The following is a 21,629-nucleotide window of genomic DNA, read 5'->3' on the forward strand; positions in this document are numbered from 1 at the left end:
CAACTCCACTTATCAGTGAAAACGTGGTGTTTGGTTTTCTGTTCCTGTGTTAGCTTGCTGAGGATGATGGTTTCCAGCTTCATCCATGTCCCTGCAAAGGACGTGAACTCATTATTTTTTATGGCTGCATAGTATTACATGGTGTATATGTGTCACATTTTCTTTATCCAGCCTATCATTGATGGGGGTAGATTTGTGTCTTTAGCATATGGCTTCATATATGGCCTACAGTGGACATTTACCAAGCGGTTAACACCTGGGAGCTACTCACATCTTTCTCTGTTGTCAGAAACCTTTGTTATTGTCTCTATTGTCTCTATCTTTACAAAGTTTTAGGCCCCTGTGGCTGCCTGACCTTGGCAGCCCCATGACCCCTGGGAGCTCAAGGCCATCCAGACCTAGAGTGATGCATGGGGCAGCACAGCGTCTGTGCCGTTGCCAGGTTCTGTCTGGGAGAATGTGGACCAGGGAGGGCAATCTTTGTGGCCGTAGGTGTCAAGATGGCAGCCATGGCTATGGAGGATGGGGAGCAGGAGGTGGAGGAGATGCAGGAGGGACAGTAAAGGGGAGGGAAAAAGAGAGAGGCATGGGGTGGGGGAGGGGAAAGGGGAGGGGCCACCAGACCCACCAGACCCCCTGGGGCGGGTCCTGAGCCGGCGCCCACCATGTGTCGAGGCCATGCGGCTGGAACACGTGGGTCTGTGGTGGAAGTGGCCCTGGGGAAGAGGCCCTCGTGACCAAACTACAGGGTGCAGAGCGTGGCAACAAGGAAAAGGTCCGAGTCTCTACCGCCGCCTCCATGGCGAGGATCTAGGCAAGCACAAGCGCCACAGCAGTGGCTTCTGGAGGGAGCCTGCAGCAAAGCCCTGCTGGAGCCTTGCCCGAGCCCCTGGTGGCTTGTGTTGCAGGCCTGCCTAGGGCCTCCGTGGAATCCTGCAGAAATGGGCTGAGCATACTGATCACGTGGAATTTCCACCACAAGACATGAGGGAACGGGAAGTAAGTGCTCTTGGTGCCTTTGTCAAAAACCAGTTGACTGTAGATACATGAATGAATTTATGGGCTTTTGTATTCTGTTCCATTTGTCTATGTTTCTGTTTTTATGCCAGTACTATGCTGTTTTGGTTACAATAGTTTTATACTTATATTGTTTTTAACTTTTAGGTTCAGTAGTACATGTATAGGTTTATTATATAGGTAAATTGTATGTCATGGGGGTTTGGTGTATAGATTTTTTTGCTACTCAGGTAATAGGCACAATACTCCATAGGTAGTTTTTTGATTCTCACATTCCTTCCCCCCACCCCTCAAGTAGGCCCCGATATCTGTTATTCTATATTTTGAAGTTTGGTAGTGCGATGCCTCCAGCTTTGTTATTTTTGCCCAGGATTGCATTGGACTTGGGGCCTTTCGTGATTCTATACAAATTTTAAGATTTTTCTTTCTATTTCTGTGAAGAATGTCATTGGTATTTTGCTAGAGACTGCATTGAATACGTAGGTTACATTGGGTAGTGTGGCAATCCTAACAAATGAATATAAAATAAATTTAAATAATCTTTCCAGTTGTGTGTATCCTCTTCAATTTCTTTTATCAGTGTTTTGTAGTGTTTCTTGTAGAGATCCTTCACCTCCTCAGTTAAATTTATTCCTAGGTATTTTATTTTTGTAGCTGTTGTAAATGGGATGGCCTTCTTGATTTTTTTCAGCTAGTTCATTGTTTGTGTATAGAAACATTACCAGTTTTCGTATGTTGATTTTATATCCTACAACTTTATTGAATTTGTTTATCAATTCTAAGAGTCTTTTGGTAGAGTCTTTAGGATTTTCTGCATAAGATCTTGCTATCTGTAAACAAGTGTCAATTTGACTTCCTGTTTTACAATTAGGATGCCCTTTATTTCTTTCTTTTTCCTTATTGCTCTGGCTAGAACAGACATTTTACAAAAGAAGGCATACAAATGGCCAACAAATATATGAAAAAAAATGTTCATTACTGATCATCAGAGAAATGCAAGTTAAAAACACATTGAGGTATAATCTTACTCTAGTTAGGATGGCTATTATCAAGAAGACAAGAAATAACATATGCTGGTAAGGATGCAGAGAAAAGAGAACACTTATACACTGTTGGTGACAATGTAAACTAGTACAGCCACTAAGGAAAACAGAGCAAAGTTTCTCAAAAAAGTATAGATAGAGCTACCATATGATCCAGCAATCCCACTACTGGGCATATCCACAGGAAAGGATATATCAGTATATATTGAAGAGGCATCTGCAATCCCATGTTTATTGCAGCCCTATTCACATAGCCAAACTATGGAATCAACCTAGGTGCCCACCAACAGATGACTGGATAAAGAAAATGTAGACTGTCTATACAATGGAATACTGATCAACCATAAAAAAAAGAAGGAAATCCTGTTATTCACAGCAGCATGGATGGTACTGGAGGTAATTGTGTTAAGTGAAATAAGTCAGGGACAGAAAAATAAACAGTGTGTTCTTACTCATATGTGAAAGCTAAAAATAAGTTAATTTTATAGAAATAAAAAAGTAGAACAGAGTATAATAGAGGCTGAGAAGGGTAGGGAGAGGATTTTGATAAACAATTGAAAAACTCAAGAAGAGTTTTGATAATACAAAATTACAGCTAGACAGGAGAAATAAGTTTTGGGTGTTTTGTTTTGTTTTTTTCTTGAAACGGAGTCTCAGTCACCCAAGCTGGAATACAGCGGTGCAATCTCGGCTCACTGCAACCCTGCCTCCCGGGTTCAAGCAATTCTTCTTCCATCAGCTTCCTGAGTACTTGGGATTATAGATGGGTGCCACCACTCATGGGCCACCAGGGCTGGCTAATTTTTTTTTTTTTTTCATTTTTAGTAGAGATAGGGTTTCACCATGTCAGCCAGGCTGGTCTCAAACTTTTGACCTCAGGTGATCCATCTGCCTCAGCCTCCCAAAGTGCTGGGATTACAGGCTGGAGCCAATGTGCCGGCCCCCAAGTTCTAATGTTCTATAGCACTGTTGAATATCTATATTTAATAATATATAGTTTCAAATAGATGGAAGGATGATATTGTTGTCAACAAAAATAAGTAATAAATGTTTGAGATGGTAGATATGTCAATTACCATGATCTGATACCTATATATTATATATATCAAAACAGCACTGTGTACTCCATAAATATGTATAGTTATTTTACATCAATTTTAAAAATAAAATAAATTTTTAAATGCAATACAAAGACACAGTAATCAAAAATGGCATGGTACTGGCATAGAAATAGACGCATAGAAGTAAATTGATACACTCATGGTCAGTTGATCTTTGACACAAGTGCCAAGGACACACAATGTGGAATGGACCATCTCTTCAATACCTGGTGTCAGAACAACTGAATATCCATATGAAGATGAATAGAATTGTACCCTTATCTCACACCGTATACAAAAATCAACTCAAAATATATTAAACACATAAACATAAGACCAGAAACTATAAAACAAATAGCAGAAAGCACAGAGGAAAAGCTCCATGACTGGTCTGCACAATAATCCTTTAGATATGACTCCCACAACACAATCAACAAAAGCTAAAATTAACAAGTGCTATTAAATTAAACTAAAAATCTTGTGTACAGCAAGGTAGCAACCAAAAGAATGAAGAGATTATCTACAAAATGGGAGGAAATGAATGCAAACCATTCATCTGATAAGGAGTTAATATTCAAAGTATATAAGAAATTTAAATAACTCAGCAGCAAAAAATTGCCAAATAACCCGATTTTTAAAATGAGCAGGACACTTGAATAGACATTTCTAACAAGAAGACATCCAAATTGCCAACAGATGTATGAAAAAATGCTCAAAATCATTAATCGTCAGGGAAATGCCTATTAAAACCACAGTGAGATGTCACCTCACACTGTCTGAATGGCTACTATAAAAAGGCAAAAGATAAAAAAAATTTGATGAGGATATAGAGAAAAAGGAATCTTCTTCACTATCGGTGGGAATGTAGATTAGTATAGCCTTTATGAAAACAGTATGCTGGGGACTGCTATACCTCCACTGCCAGCACTCAGTATCACTTCTTCCTTCCTTATTGCCCACACGTCTCTTTTCGTTTCTTCTCTTCCTTTCTCTTCTAAACTTAAATTTAAAAATAAACCCTGTAAACTAGAAGCAGGACATTTAGGAGCAGCATCCTCTACTTTGCTGTTAAGTGAACGGTGGAATCTGAGATCCTGTGATCTTCCATTGTTCCATGTTTTTGCTCATGTTTATCATCACCAAGCAGGTGAAATTTTAGAAAATATTATTGAGAGGAGGATATAGTATTTCCCCTTACATAATTGTGCTATTTTTGCTATTTAGAGAAGAAAGGAGTCAAACAATTAGGCTTATATCACTGTTTTCATTCTGGAAAGTTACTACATGATTCAAGCTTTACTATGATTCGGTAATGCAGTTTAAGGATTTAAAGCTGATAAAAGAAAATGCAAATTAATGTAGAGAAGTAGACTAACTCAGGTAAGACAGGAAAGATGGTAAGAATGAAGAGTATAATATATTCCTTACTAGACGAAATTACCATTGTTAATGTAATATTTGATATCATGGGGTCGTAGGGCTGCCCAATCTGGGACTGGCCTGTGGGATATTTGAAAGCGTAACATGGATGGTCTCCAAACCCTAGCAATGTCCTGCACCAAAATTTGTCATCTTAAACAGTTTTCTACACCTACACTCTAGTGACAGATTGAATTCACTTTTGTGACATAATCTTTTCACTACAGACAGACACATGAAGCAAATATCCATTTTTATTGGAAAAAACTGAAGTTACAATTTGCTTCACCAATGCATTTATTCATTTATTTATTTATATTCTGAGAATCTACATTTTTAAACTATTATTTTAGGGTCAGGCGTCCATGTGCAGATTTGTGCAGGTGAATTGCGCGTCACAGGAGCTTGGTATACAGATTACTTCTTCCCCCATGTAATAAGCATAGTAACTAGTAGGTAATACTTTGATCCCATTTGGTGTTATAAATTAGGTATACATGTTAGAAGAGCTAAAATATCTATGTCAACATTCTTGCTTTTTTGAAGAAACATTTTTTCCCTGAATGGATTTAAATTTTCTTATGTATGCATGTATTTGTTCTTCCTTGAAAAAAGGGTGTATGTGTGTGTTTAAAAGGTTCTAAAAGTATTGTACATGTGTTCATTCAAGAAATTATTTACAGAGGTCTAAGAGCAGACATTTTAATACTAGAAAAGATCTTAACTCATTCTTAGATGTGAAATTCTAGAAAGAAACTAGAATAGGTTGAATACACAACTAGATTGGATTGGATGGTTAATATCTTTCATGGAGTCTGTTTAATTGAATGACCTAAAATATAATTATTTTTGCATATTGTACATTCATTTTTGTTAGGAAATCAAGATAAAATGGGATTGGGCATAAGGCTTTGTTTTGAAGGAAGTTAATGTATTCCCCACATGAAAAACACAGCTGAGAACCTGATCTCTTCCTTAAAAATGTTGTATACCCAAAGCACTCCTAGTTGTTGGGGGTATCAGCTAGCCTCTGCCCTATAAAGATGGCTGGGAGATTCTGAGTTCCTCATGCCTGAGATCAATTAGGGACACACATGACAAGGACATGAGTCAACAGAATAAAATCACTGACTGTATTTGAAGTGAGGGGAGATTGGAGGAAAGCATACATACTTTAAAACTTGAATAAATTATTCAAGTGATTTTTAAGATGACTTATTATTTAAAAAGTGAGAACCTTGATATTCTACCACATTGTGGAATTAGCATTCGAGTTTATGTCCCTTTAATTCTAAATCTGAACTCACAGACAAGAAGTTTAGGAAAATGTATCTTGATTGGTAGAATTTGGGGACTATATCACAGAGATTTTCATCACTAAGGTATATGTGTACTGGAGTCAGAAACTATTTATCAGCTGTGAATTGTATGCAGACTATTTGACTTTCTGTATAAAGAATGCTGTGTAGTTTTTATATATTTACTCAGAGGATTTAATGTGATAATTCATATAAAGTACTTAACACAATTTCCAGCGTAAGGGAGACATTTAATAGCAGTTGGTTTCTCTTATCACTGTTATTATGAGCATCTAGTCACATTTTCTTATCACCAGGTTAGTATTATTTAATTCGGTCCCTGAGATCATTATTGCTGCTGAAAGACTGTACACCTGGAAAGTATTTTCTGAAGTCCTCTCTTCATATCCTTATTCCTTAGGGTGTAGATGAAGGGATTCAGCATCGGGGCCACCACTGAATACATGAAGGTTGACAGAGTGTCACTCTCAGGCGTATGGGAGGATGAGGGGCTAAAGTAGACGGCAATGGCTGTGCCATAAAACAGCACCACTGCTGACAGGTGGCAGCCGCAGGTGGAAACAGCTCTCTGTTTCCCCTGAGTAGAGGTGATCTTCAGAACAGTGGAGAAGATAAGTCCATAAGATACGAGGATACAGACAAGGGGCGTGAGAGCCAATAGACCTCCTACTGCAAAAATGATCATTACGTTGAAGGAGACATCAGAGCAAGAGAGCTGTAGGAGAGGGTTGAGATCACAGAAGAAGTGATGGATGATATTGGAGGCACAGAAGGACAGATGTGCTATTAGGGAAGTATGCAGGAGGGCGTGGAGGTAAGTAACAAGCCACAGCGCAGCCACTAGCTGGACACAAAGGCGCAGGTTCATTGTGGCGGTGTAACGTAAGGGCTGGCAAATTGCCACATATCTATCATATGCCATCACACACAGAAGGAGGCTGTCCATATTCACAAAAGAAACGAAGAAGAAGAGCTGGGTGAGGCAGGCTGCAAAAGAGATAGTCTTGGTGCCAGTCAAGATACTCACTACCATTCGGGGGACAGTAGTTGACGTAAAACAGATGTCAACAAAGGCCAAGTTACCAAGGAAGAAATACATAGGGGAATGGAGGTGAGAGTCAAAGCCAGTGGTCATGATGATGAATGTGTTCCCCAAGGTGGTGACCAGGTACGTACAGAGAAAGAGCACAGACAGGAGGTGCTGCTGCTCCACTGAGCTGGGGAGTCCCAGAAGGACAAATTCCCTGATGACGGTTAGATTTCTTTCTTCCATGTTCCCAACAATCTAGAAAAAGAAATTATTAAATTGTAAAAGTCAGAAGTGTCATCTCTTATTTGAGAGAGAGAGAGAGAGAGAGAGAGAGAGAGAGTGACAGAGAGTGTGAGAGAGAGTGTGTGCGCGCAGGTAAGTACAATCCAAACTCTTGCTTGCTTGAATGCTTGCCAATTACATCTTGTGTTTATGACATTCTGTCTGCATAGTCACATAGATACGCTGGACATGTCAGTATCAACTTCTTTCAAGATTGATTTCTTCCCCCAAAAGAAAATGCAAATTATATGAATAATAACCATTTTTATTTGGGTTAATTATTTTGCCTTGTCTACAGTAATCACATAATTCATATTGACTTTATATATAAGATTGTTTTTTTCTTTTGGTGTTTTTTGTTTTTTTGTGATGGAGTCTAACCCTGTTGCCCAGGCTGGAGTGCAGTGGTGAGATCTTGGCTCACTGCAACCTCTGCCTCCTGGGTTCAAGCAATTCTCCTGCCTCAGCCTCCCGAGTAGCTGGTACTACAGGTGCACACCACCATGCCTGGCTAATTTTTTGCATTTTAGTAGAGACGGGGCTTCACCATGGCCAGGATGGTCTCTATCTCCTAACTTTGTGATCTGCCCGCCTCCAGCTCCCTAAGTGCTGGGATTACAGGTATGAGCCATCGCGCCAGACCAGTTGTTATTTTTTAGTAGTCAAGCTATTTACTCTTATCCAGTAGAAATATGTACCTTTAACAAATAATTTTCCTTTCAATCCGATGCTTATACTTGTGATGGAAGATATCCTCATGTTAGCTTTCTTTCCTTTTAATGTATTTGGTCACTGATAAGCGCCAGCTCACCTCTGTTCCTTGAATACACCGTTGCTGTTTTGATCTCTGCTGGTCGTTTGGTGGAGCCTCTGACTTGTGTAGTAAGTCATCAAGAGACCAGTGTTTGTGGTCTGTGCTTTCAGGACCCTTCCTTATAGCATCTTGGGTGTATCTCGTTATCTAGAAGATACCAGTATCCTCCCATACCTATCAACATTTTTTATAGAATGTCTTGCTTCTTGACATCCCACACTGTACTCTCCAAATTCTCACTTCTGCGTCAATCCAATTTATACCTTCTTTTTAATTATAAAAATTATCAAATTACACAGATTGTTTTATAACAAAAAGCAAGCAAACATACATCATTTATGTAACCCCTTCAGCAAACATTTATTGAGCAACTTCTATGATCCAGGTGCTGAGCACAACTTATTTAGGATCAAAGTTTTTTTCTGACTGAAGCAAAATTTGTGATATCTTCCCAAACATTCTCTTTGACATCTGAGGCTTTTCTGGTCTTTTCAAACCTATATTATTTCAGTTTGTGTTGTTTTAAGCCATATGGCTGTCAAGTAAAGGGCATGGTGTAGAAATGGGAAGAGATTTGAGATTTTTAGTCCAAGTATCATTATTTTCTCACAATGTTCCAAGAGTTTTTCTAGGACTTCTATTTTATTGATTTTTATAACAAGGATCCTAATGAACATAATTTTAAAAATACTTCTCTGTAGAGCTTGTGTTATATATATTTATTAGAACACTTTTTTTTTACATTTCGAGGTTATCCCAAATTGATAATATGTGTTTTTTTTTGTCTAGAATTATTTACTTAAACATTACAAAATTATTGTATTCCACCAGATGTATTATTATATATAAGTAAGGAAAACATCTCCTTCAAGACATAGTCATACACACATGCTCAGAACAGGGTTGTAGGATCAATGCCTTAATGGAGGCTACTCAAGATGCCTCATTTTCTTTCTTTACCGATCATTCCTGCCATAAAATAATACAGTGTAGCACTGTATAATATACATGTTCTGGTTTTATGCTAAGACAGCTGATTAATTCTAGAGAACATAATACAGTATGTTTGTTTCTATTACAATGTTTTGAATTCCAGCTTAATCAGAAACCTCACTAACACTAATGATTACATTCATCTTCCTCTGGTTCCTGTAACTTCAATTCCATGCATCTTCTCTTGCCCAGCTTGACGCATGTCAGGATAAAAAGTGTCCTGAGAAGAAGCTACGCACTCTTGTACTTGTGTGCCTTTGAGGGAGAAGCACTGTTTCAAAGATAGTTTCCTTCTCCTGTAGGCACTATCAGTTATATTATTTTTATTAATCTCATACTCTGTACAATATTCCTTTCATGACAAGCATAACAATTCCCCTTTTTCTTGGTCTACTTCATTGTAATCAGTGAAATGTTAAGGAAATAATTGTTATTTATTATATTGAATTCTTAGGATATAACACACATAGGCATGTAGTTTGCACAGAGTTGGTGTGAAAGAGTGCTTATGGAAATAACATTCTGGAGAAACCATTTGAATATACAATGAATATATGAATTTTAGAAAGTATTTTTTAATTCTATATTCTTATTTGCAGCATATTTTCTTAACTTCAAAATGTTCTCAACTAGGATTTGGAAAAAGTTAGTCCACCACTGAAATGCTTAATAGCTTCATTAAAAAACTTTCATACATTACAACTCAGAGGATTACACATTAGGTTTGTCTTCACTAAAACAAGGAAAAAATGTGTGAATACATACCCTTTCCTGAGACCTTTTGCCAGCTATGATTTTTCTCTGTCCTGAATATCCAATCACAAAAACATAGATAGACCTATGCATTGATTCAGATTTCTCGTCAAGAGTGAAAAAGAGAAGAATGAGATATAGACAAGTGTGTTTCTCTCAACAAAGAATAACAGTATGTCACAAGGGGAGTAATTGCTGAGATTTATTTACTTTTATAATACAAAGGGGCAGGCCTTTAACGTGGCACAATTTTATCCCTTGAGCTGAGCACCCGAGAGGCTTCGTGCAGTTCTAAATTTAGCTTCTAATTTAGAACTAATTTATTTAGTTTACAAATTACTTTTTCTTTTATTTTGAAGAGAAGACAAACACAGGGTGAAATATTGTTTATAGGAAGAAAGCATGAAAGCTCATGAAGTTTCCAAGATACATTCTAGTTTTCTTTACTGGGTGCTTGGGCGAATGAATGATACAAAAAGATGGAAAACTGAAGCCACAATTTTACAAACATATCTATGCCATCTCAGTAAAGCTTAAAGCATATCATGTCTCCCCAGTGCTAAAGAGAGATGTAGAGATACACTTTTGGAGTAAGACACATTTCACTTCAAATCTTAATTTGTAAATTAGTAAGCAGTTGCTTGATCTTGCACAAGGCATTGTATTTTGTATAGTTTTTTCATCTATAAAAACATAAATACTACTTGTCTCTTTTAGTTGCTATAAAAATACTATAATATTTATATAAAAACCTAGTATTTTGCATAGACCCAAAGGTTATCCTGAAGCCTCTGGTCATCTAATGAATTAATGGCTGAGATAATCAAATATTTGCAAACAAGAATGAAAATCAACAGAGAGTCTTTTTGGAAATGAGATTTTTCACTGTACATTAGATAAAGATTATGTGTGTGGGTGATTGCAGATAGATAGATAGATAGATAAATAGATAGTTTAAAATCATACCATGGGCTACATTGTTACTCCACAGGACTATATAACTTAGTTCAAAGACTACAGCTAAACCAACCAATATTATTTCAAAACATTTGAAACATATGCCCATTTAGCTGAATCCAAAGATGTATTTATTCTTCTTTATTGAAATTGATATTTTATTAAACACATAGGTTTTGGTTTGATGTATTTAGGTAAATATAGGAACAGTCTACAATGACAAACATTCAAATAACCTTAATGTATGCTATACATGTATATAGATATATGTATGTATACAGACACACACACACATATATAATGCAAGGTATACATTGTGTATTATATACATATACAATTTGTGTATGTGTGTATAAGTGTACATTTATATTTACAAATACATTTATACTTTTTTTCTAATATGGGGAAGACCTCTATATTATCAATTGAAAGGAAAGAAAAGAATGGAGGTTCACTTACATTGATGTTTAGTGATAACGTATGTTTCAAATTTCATACAATGTGGATAACTTAACAGCTTTCCTAAAATTCTTTTATAAGTATTAAGTGTTAGACTCTTGCAGAAGATCCATGAGCTACCAAAAACACTTTAGATTTAGATATCTGGAAAGGAGCAAAACAGGGATGATCTGTTAATAATTATCATGTGTGGTGCACTATGAAGTGGCTTTTAATGCATCCTCTTAGGTAATACCTAAAACAGCTTTGAGACAATTCATTTTCCTTTTAGAGAGAAAGAAACAACACTTAGAGAAGTTAAGAAGCATGTAAGAAGTATGGAAGAATGGAGGAACCCTGAATATGGTCTGTGTTTGCATGTTCTGTCTATTTGTACATGTTAAACCTTTTAAAAACACCCATGTAATTGTTGCTTATATTCAAGAAGACAAAATATATTTGTGTCTCTGCCAAACAAAATTTGATTTACGTTAACTCATGCCTGTGAAGAGATGGGTGAATGGTAAGCTTCATGTTAACAATTTGATATCCAAGCAAAACTCCAGTTTTTACTCATTTCTATCCAATATATGTGTGTGTGTATGTGTGTGTGTCTGTGTGTGTGTGTGTCTGTGTATGTGTATAATGGGAAAGGTCAGAGGGGGGTTGAAACAGACAATGTTTTGTGGGTCTGGTGATAGGGCATCACAATTAAAAACTATTTATGATTGGGGAATACCTGGGGTAGCCATGATCTGTTCACAGGCACTGCAGTAAGGATGTTGGAATAACACACATATACTATATAAAGTTTATAACATAATAATAGACAAATTCTGTAAAGTTATGGTATACAAAATCAACTAACATATATCAGTATTTTATACATAAATAATGACCTAGTTGTCAAAAAAAATTAAGAAAAACAATCCCATTTATGATAACATTAAAAAACCTTAGCAAAAAATTAAAGGAGTAAAAGATCTGTACACTGAAAACTATAAAAGATTGATTAAGGAAACTAAAGAAGACACAAGTAAATGGTAAGATATCCATCTTAGATCAGAAAAGGTTCATGGATCAGAATAATATCAAAATGCTCATAACAAAATCAATATACAGATTTAATGCAATCCTATTAATAACTCAATGTCATTCTTGATAGAAAAGATAAAATAACCTTATAATCTGTGTAGAACCACAGAGGACCCTGAATAGTTCAAACAATTTTGAGACAAAACATAAAAAAAAAAAAACAACTAAGAGGTACATACTTTTGATTAAAAATTATATTACAAAGCTATAGTAATTAAAACATATGGCATAAAAATAGACACATACACCAGTGGAACAGAGGAGGGATCCCAGAGATAAATGCAAGCATATATGATCAACTAATCTTTGAAAAAGAAGAGCACACAACAGAGGAAAGGATAATCTCTTCAATAAATGGTTCTGGGCCCATATATTTATCACAGCACTGTTAACAAGAGAAAAGACATGGAATTGACCCAGGTATCCATCAACAGTGGTTTGGGGAAAGAAAATTTGGTACGACTACACCATGGAATACTATGTAGCCCCCTCACACACGCACACAAAACACAAGAAATCATGTCCTTCACAGCAACATAGATATAGCTGAAAACAATAATCCCAAGCAAACTAACACAGAAACAGAGAACAAAATATCATATATTCTCACTTACGACAGGGGAAGAGTGAAGGGTTGATAAAACTACCTATTCGGTACCATCCTTACTGTCTTGGTGACAGATTCATTCATACTCCAAACCTCAGCATCACACAATATACCTTTGTAACAAACCTGTACATATACCTCCTGTTTCTAAAACAGAAGTGAAAAAAATAGTAAATAAAAACAGTACTGAGACAAGTAAAAGAATAAATTAAACCCTTACACCATACACAAGTCAACTCAAAATGGTTAAAAGTCCTAGATGTAAGACTTAAACTATATAATCACAAGAAAATTCTATAGGGAAAAAGTTCCTGGACTTTGGCCTTGGCAATGATATTTTTTTGGATATCACACCCACAGCTCAGGCCAAAAAGCAAAAATAAATACATGGGACTACATCATCAAACGAAATAGTTTTTCACAGCACAGAAAACAATCGACAAAACAGACTCATAGCCTATGCATTGGCAAAACAAATGTAAGTCATATATTTGATAAGGTGTTAATATCCAAAATTTATACAGAACCCATGAAATTCAATAGCAGGAAAACAAGTAAACCAGTTATAAAGTGGGCAAAGTAGTTGAAGAGACACGGAAAAGTATAAAACATTGATTAAAGAAACTGAAGAAGACACAGATAAATGGAAACATATTTATCTTGGATGAGAAAAGATTCATGGATCAGAAAAAATAATGTGAAAATGCCCATAACACATAACACTCCCAGTTTTTCAGTTAATTTGGATATTAACCCCTTATCAAGTATATGGCTTACATTTGTTTCCCCAGTCCATAGGCTGTCAGTTCATTTTGTTGATTGTTTTCTGCGCTGGGCAAAACTTTTTAGTTTGATATGTCCCATTTATTTATTTTTGCTTTTTGGCCTGAGCTGTGGGTGTGATATCTAAAAAAATCATTGCCAAGCTTTTCCATGCTTTTTAACTGTTTCAAAGAAGACATAAAAATGACCAACAAGTATATGGAAAGGTGCTAAACATCATTAATAATCAAGGAAATGCAAATCAAAACTATTATGAGGTATTACTTCACACCTGATGGGATGGCTACTATTAAAATGTCAAAAGATAGTAAATGCTGGTGATGGTGTGCACAAAAGGGAATATATATATAAAGTATATATATATAAAGTATATATATATACTTTAAGTTCTGGGGTACATGTGCAGATCATGTAGGATTGTTACATAGGTATACACACGCCATGGTGCTTTGGAGCATTTATCCCCCCATCACCTACATTAGGTATTTCTCCTAATGTTATCCCTCCCCAATCCCCCTATCTTCTGCTTTCCCTCCCTTAGCCCTCCTATTCTCCCAACAGGCCCCAGTGTGTGATATTTCCCTCTCTGTGTCCTTATGTTCTCATTGTTCAACACCCACTTATGAGTGAGAACACGCGGTGTTTGGTTTTCTGCCCTTGTGTCGGTTTGCTGAGAATGATGGTTTCTATATTCATCCATGTCCCTGCAAAGAACATGAACTCATTCTTTTTTATGGCTGCATAGTATTCCATGGTGTATATGTGCCACATTTTCTTTATCCAGTCTATCATTGGTGGGCATTTGGGTTGGTTCCAGGTCTTTGCTATTGTAAACAATGCCACAATGAGCATACCTGTGCATGTGTCTTTGTAATAGAATGATTTATAATCCTTTGGGTATATACCCAGTCATGGGATTGCTGGGTCAAATGGAATTTCTATTTCTAGGTCCTTGAGGAATCGCCACACTGTCTTCCACAATGGTTGAACTAATTTACACTCCCACCAACAGTGTAAAAGTGTTCCTATTTCTCAACATCCTCTCCAGCATTTGTTGTCTCCAGATTTTTTAACGATCGCCATTCTCACTGATGTGAGATGGTATCTTAATGTGGTTTTGATTTGCATTTCTCTAATGACCAGTGATGATGAGCATTTTTCATATGTTTGATGGCTGCATAAATGTCTTCTTTTGAAAAGTGTCTGTTCATATCCTTCACTCACTTTTGAATGAGCTTGTTTCATGTAAATCTGCTTCAGTTCTTTGTTCATTCTGAGATGGGTAGATTGCAAGAATTTTTGCCCATTCTGTTGGTTGCCAGTTCACTCTAATGATAGTTTCTTTTGCTGTGCAGAAACTCTCAAGTTTAATTAGATCCCATTTGTCTATTTTGGCTTTTGTTGCTATTGCTTTTGGTGTTTTAGTCATGAAGTCCTTGCCTATGCCTATGTCCTGAATGGTATTTGTAAGGCTGGTTGCCTTGCCGGGAGCATGGATGCACCCCCTCCCCACCCACTCGCTGGGAGCTCGCACACATACCTCCTTCCCTCGCCGGGAGCTCGGACACACCTCCTTCCCTCGCCAGGAGCTCGGACAACCCCGGACGAGCTTGGGCATGCTCAGGCATGTTCCCTTTTCCCATGCTCGCACAGTGTGACCTTCCCTTAAAAAGCCCAGCATGCAAACAAGGTGCTGCAACCCTAGCCTCTTTCTAGCCAATAGCAGCCAAGTCTTTCTAACCAACAGCAGCCAAGTCTTTCTGGCCAATAGCAGTCGAGCCTTTCTAGCCAATGGCAGCTGAGTAATTCTAACCAACGGCAAGCCAAGTCCTAGCTGAAGTCTTGTAATTCTACCCAGTGACAGTCTTGCTCTCCCACAACCAATCAAGCGCCTTCACTCCCTATAAAACCCCATGTCTGAGAGGCGTCCGTGTGACTTCTCTGGCCCCTCCTGTCGGACTGCAGAACCTCGTCCGGGAGCCTGAATAAATCCTTCGCATTGGATCTTCTTCTGTTGGCCTCAGTTTCTTCTCTTTAAGCTCGGCAAGAACAAACCTTACAGTATTGCCTAGGTTTTCTTCTAGGGTTTTTATGGCATTAGGTCTTATGTTTAAATCTTTAATCCATCTGGAGTTAATTTTAGTGTAAGGTGTAAGGAAGGGGTCCAGTTTCAGCTTTCTGCACATGGCTAGCCCAACCATAATTTCAACCATGTTGCTCAATTTTGTTAGAAACAAAAAAGGACTAAAAATATTTCTTTTCAATTTATCCTGAATTTTATAATTTGATAAGTGAATTACCTTGTTTCTTCTGTAACTCTCTTTATAGTAAAACAAGATATGAAGCATGTAAAGGGGAAACTGGACATTACCTGAGTTTATTCTTAATGGGGATACCGACAACTGGAGTCGTTGGGGGTCTCCTCTTTGTGATATTTTTATCAGCCCATTTGGTGACGGTCCTTGGAAACACCCTTATTATTACTCTGATTCTTGTGGATTACAGGCTGCACTCACCCATGTATTTCTTCCTCAGCAATCTTTCAGTGAAATGTTAACCATAACCTGTGCTGTTTCTACAATGCTAGCATGCTTCTTGCCAGGAAGAAAGACCATCTCATTTGGTAGATGCTTTGCCCAATCGTATTTCTGTTTTCTTTCTGGATGCCCTGAGTTTATTCTTTTTGCTGTCATGTCCTATGACTGCTATGTGGCCATTTGCGGTCCTCTTCAGTACCCTGCAATTATGACCAGCTCACTCAGTGCCCGCCTTGTCATCTTTTCCTGGGTGGGCGGTTTTCTCCTCATCCTCCCATCTACCATCCTTAAGGCAGGACTGCCATACTGTGGTCCCAATGTGATTGATCACTTTTTCTGACAGTGCCCCTCTCCTCCACCTGGCCTGTGCTGACATTCTTGCCATTGAGCTGTTGGACTTCCTCAGCTCCCTGGTCCTGCTCATCAGCTCCCTCTCACTCACAGTGGTCTCCTATGTTTACATCATCTCCACCATTCTGAAGATACTGTCAGGCCAAGGTCAATGCAAAGCCTTTGCCACCTGTGCCTCTCACTTCACGGTGGTCTCCATGGGCTATGGGATCTCTATCTTTGTCTGTGTTCACCTGCACAGAAGAGCAGCCTGCACCTCAACAAGATCCTCTTTATCCTGTCCAGCGTCATCACCCCCTCCTGAATCCCTTCATCTTCAGTCTGCAGAATGAAGCCATGAGAGATACACTGAAAGACGCCTTGGCCAAAGGACAGAGCTTGCCCAAGAGGATGGAGCTTAAATGACAGAATGTTTGACAATCATCCCCAAACTTGAGTGATCTCTGCCTTGCAGAGAATGAATTAGGGAACTGAAACTATGAATGTGGAAGAGTGGCTATGTTAAGTCCTATTATTTACACTCATAACACAAACTGTATTTATTTACAAGTTATTTTTAATATGTCTAAATAAATATTAAACATAGTAATTGGCAGTGGTGACAGTGATACAGTACTACATTCACTAGTTTATCAATGTGCTGGTGGCAGATCTGTCTTTAGAGTGGTCAAAGCAATAGTCAGTATTACAGATGGCCTTGATTGTGTGTATTACTTTGTTGAGTTTATATGTTGCAAATTCAGGAAAAAAAAAAAACCTTTCAACTCTGTGATTCTATATGAAGTATGTGCAAACACATTAGAATATAATCAGTGTGAAATAAGTAGGGAGGAATATGGTCAGATGACTGCAGATTCTATGTTTTAATGATGTCACAGAGCAGGGAGGAATATGGTCAGATGACTGCAGATTCCATGTTTTAATGTCACAGAGCAGGGAGGAATATGGTCAGACTGACTGCAGATTCCATGTTTTAATAATGTCACAGAAGGCAGGACACAATTGGAGAGGAATATTAGAGAAGGAGGATGGTTGAGGATGGTATTAGCTAAAAGACTTGCGACTCTGCAACCTGTAAATGAGTCAGAGGATGGATTTATGCTACAAATTAAGGAGGGAGTGGATTAAAATTTGGTCGTATTGACAAAAACAAAGAGATGCTTTATTCAACCCAAAAGAACTCTCAGGAGAATATATAAATTTAAGTTAGATTACTCCTATTAAACCAGAAACTGCCTGGTGAGACACTCCACATAGCATCTGTAAATACAATGACATCTACATATAATCCAGTCCACCACTTCAATGCATGGATGTGCTGTAAGGGAAATGTGTTTCTAAGAACAATGCTACAGATGACATTCTGTCAGTCAGTGTCAAGAGACAAAACAGCTTAAGCTCAGCAACTCTAGAACCAGCAGGGGAAGAAGTGAGCTGACCCACTCCATCACACCCTCCTCAAAACTAGTGACCCTCAACATCAGAAGCCAGTGCCTTTCCTTAGGATCCAAGGCACTAGGAAATCTGAATTCAAGTGAGCCTGGTTATCAATTCGCCCATACATTTGAGCAAATATATTGTTTTGCTGTGTCTCATTATGCCTGCAAAAGAGAAAAATGTTCCAGCATCTGCCAGAGTTACATAGAACCAGAGCAAGATCATATACATAAAATGTAGAAAAACATGGATTTTACTTTTGACATAATCATCTTTTAAATTCCCTCTTTCAATAGCTTCTATGATAAACTGTGCTAATTCTGTTCATTCACTTATTAACTTGTTTATTCAGTTAGTATTTGTTGAGGGTCCATATGTGCCAGTTGCTCTTCAAGGTCCTGGGGATAAATAGAGCAGTGAGCAAAGTCAAAAAAAAAATCTCCCTACCTAATGCAGCTTACCTTTTGACTCACCATCCTTCCACTCATTTTGCTATTTCATTTCCTTTTCTTCAATTAAATATATTTAATACATGCCCAGGCGAGGTGGCTCACACTTGTAATCCCAGCACTTTGGGAGGGCAGACTGCTTGAACCCAGGAGTTTGAGACCAGCCTGGCCAACCTGGCAAAACCCTGTCTCTACAAAAAATACAAAAATTATCTGGGTGTGGTGGCGCATGCCTGTAGTTCCAGATACTTGGGAGGCTGAGGTGAGAGGATCATTTAAGCCTGAAAGGTGGAGGCTGCAGTGAGTCACTTTGTGCAACTGCATTACAGCCTGGACAGCACAGCAAGACCCTGCCTCAATATATAGACATATATACATACAGACATATGCCAGGACCTATACTAAGCATGTATTATCTATTAGCTCATTTAATACTCTGAACGGCCTTCTAAGTGTGACACTAACACCTCTTCATTAACTGTCAGAAGAAATGCAGCAGCTGGGTGCGGTGGCTCACGCCTGTAATCCCAGCACTTTGGGAGGCTGAGATGGGTGGATCACCTGAGGTTGGGAGTTCGAGAACAGCCTGACCAACATGGAGAAACCCTGTCTCTACTGAAAGTACAAAAAATTAGCCAGGCGTGGTGGCACATGCCTGTAATCCCAGCTACTCAGGAGGTTGAGGCAGGAGAATCACTTGAACCTGGGAGGTGGAGGTGGCAGTGAGCCGAGATCATGCCACTGCACTCCAGCCTGGGCAACAAGAATGAAACTCTGTCTCTCCAAAAAATAAAAAAAAAGGAGAGGAAGAAATGATGCAGCATGAAAACGTGGCACAGCTTGCCTCGATCTTCTTAGCAAGGGACACAGCCTTTAATTTGGAGCCAGAGTCTATTTTTCTTTGCTAAGCCTTCTGCTCTTTAGCTTTTATCTTTAATGTCACATCTTTAATGTTTTGCTAATACAGATCTATGTGTGTTCTCCAAGAAACTATTCATTTTAATTATGCACTTGGCCAGGTGCCTGTAATCCCAGCACTTGGGGAGGCCGAGGTGGGTGGATCACCTGAGGTCAGGAGTCCAAGACCAGCCTGGCAAACATAGTGAAACCCTGACTCTACTAAAAGTACAACAGTTAGCCGGACGTTGGTGGTATGCACCTGTAACCCCAGCTACGCGGGAGGCTGAGACAGGAGAATTGCTTGAACCTGGAAGGCGGAGGTTGCAGTGAGCTGAGATCATGCCACTGCATTCCAGCCTGGCAAGAGAGGGAGACTCTGTCTCAAAAAATAAAAAATAAATTATGCACTTAACCTTTAGGCAGAAGGCCTCAAAATCCTTTGCTCTGGCTGCCACCAGAGATCCAGGCCAAGACTTTGTCCTTATAATAAAGACCCACAAACCCCACAGGATCCCCAAGGACCTGAGTCATCTGGCCGGGCCTCTCACTGCAGCCTTATCTGCTGCCACCAGGCTGGCCCCGCCTGCCAGCCTGCCTGGCCTTCCTGTGTCATCTGCGTATGCCTTGCTCCCTCCTGCTGACATTTACCCTGTGCCCTTCATGCCTTCTGGGTGCATGGCCTTGCGGAGTCCCACTTCCGGCTTTCCAGCTTGTGTTCACCTATCAAAGGTTAGCTCAGAGACCTCAGGAGTCTGCCCCCGACCCTGCAGCCTAGTTCAGAGTCCTCTGTTCTATTCCTGCAGGACTGGTGAGTGGCCTTCCTTGAAGTTATTAGTTTATCATTGTGTGTTTGCATGACTTCATATCCACCTCTTCTAGTTGATCTTAAGGCTCCTTGAGAAACGGAGTCCTACCTCTTTTCCTTAACACGTGTGCTTTCAGTACCTGGAGTAATGTCTGAGGCTCCTGGCCACAAACAAATGCAATGTGTGCTCAGGGACCATCACTTTAAACTCAGCCATACTAAAGTTATTTTGCACAGATGCAGACACTGCCCCAGACTTGTCTCCTTTCTGGACGACATTAGAGACTTCAGTCCCCGCACTGGATGGAGTAACATACTCTCTGTCAAATCATTTTGCTCCTATCTCAGCCTCCCCCATCTGACAGGTACAACACTGAGAGGCTAAGCTTGAATTATTCCTTCTGATAATCTCTACAGCTCTGTCATCTCCAAGACTGGCTTTGCAACAATCCTAAAACACGTGTATTCCTTATGGGACCCTCATTGAACTAGGCCAGATATTTATTGAAATATTTAGAATTGTTTTTTGCTGGCCTACAAACCTGTGATTATACACACCTAAGGCAGGCTTCTTCTCGGGTCAGGCGGTGTCTCATGTCTTTATCAAGAGGTAATTAGTGTAAGAGAAAAAATGAGGTTTGAAAGAAAACATTTTAAAGAGTGATTATGCCATATGAAGGGGAAAAGGCTTTTAAGAAACAAAAGGCATGAGAGGACCAGTAGCTCAGTAAACAATGAAAGGGCCTCGGAGGGTGGAAGGTGGGCGAGGATGAGCGATCACTTAATAAGAACAATGTACAGCATTAGAGCGACCGCTGCACTAAAGCCTAGACTTGATGCAATGTATCCAAGTAAAAAAACTGCACTGGTACCCCAGAAATCTCTACAGCATCTATTTAATAATGATGGAGGCCAGGCACGGTAGCTCATGCCTTAATCCCAGCATTTTGGGAGGCCAGTTTGGGAGACCGAGGGGGACGGATGACCTGAAGTCAGGAGTTCAAGACCAGCCTGGCCAACATGATGAAACCCCCGTCTCCACTAAAAATCCAAAAATTAGCCCTGTATGGTGGTGCACACCTGTAATCCCAGCTACCTGGGAGACTTAGGCAGGAGAATCGCTTGAACCCGGGAGGTGGAGGCTGCGGTGAGCCGAGATCGCGCCACTGCACTGCAGCCTGGGCGACAGAGCGAGACTCCTCAAAAAAAAGATGGAAGGAAGAGTTGAGCAATTCTCCAAATCTACAGACAGTGAAGGCGCAGCACGAGGGATTCCAGTTAGAAGCGCTCAGGTTCCCGGGGCGCAAGGCGGTTAGTTTTATCCTCGCCGGTGGGAGGGCCTGGGCAGCAGCTCTCACCGGCGTGGCTCGTCTCAGCGCTCCAACTGGAGCCAGCGGTCGCCGCCCACCCGCGCCCGCCGCGCCCGAGCCCGAGCGGAGATAGCGCGGCGGCCGGCACGCGGGGAGCAGGGCAGCGCCCCGGCGGTCGCGGAGGCCGGTC

General features: G+C 39.5%; 1 protein-coding gene across 1 annotated transcript; it reads right to left on the reverse strand.

The window, feature by feature from the left end:
• Positions 1–6,226: 6,226 nt before the first annotated feature.
• Positions 6,227–7,171, reverse strand: LOC105731090 (olfactory receptor 1C1). Its single transcript, XM_012472665.2, has one exon. It carries the CDS (start codon positions 7,169–7,171, stop codon positions 6,227–6,229), a length of 945 nt encoding a protein of 314 aa, XP_012328088.2.
• Positions 7,172–21,629: the final 14,458 nt, after the last annotated feature.

The sequence above is a fragment of the Aotus nancymaae genome, unplaced genomic scaffold, assembly GCF_030222135.1.
Source record: "Aotus nancymaae isolate 86718 unplaced genomic scaffold, 86718_ANA_hifiasm-v0.15.2.pri h1tg000032l_1, whole genome shotgun sequence".
NCBI lineage: Eukaryota > Metazoa > Chordata > Mammalia > Primates > Aotidae > Aotus > Aotus nancymaae.

Coding starts and splice junctions, on each gene's coding strand:
- LOC105731090 (XM_012472665.2), bottom strand. CDS start 7,171: ATGGAAGAAAGAAATCTAACCGTCATCAGGGAATTTGTCCTTCTGGGA.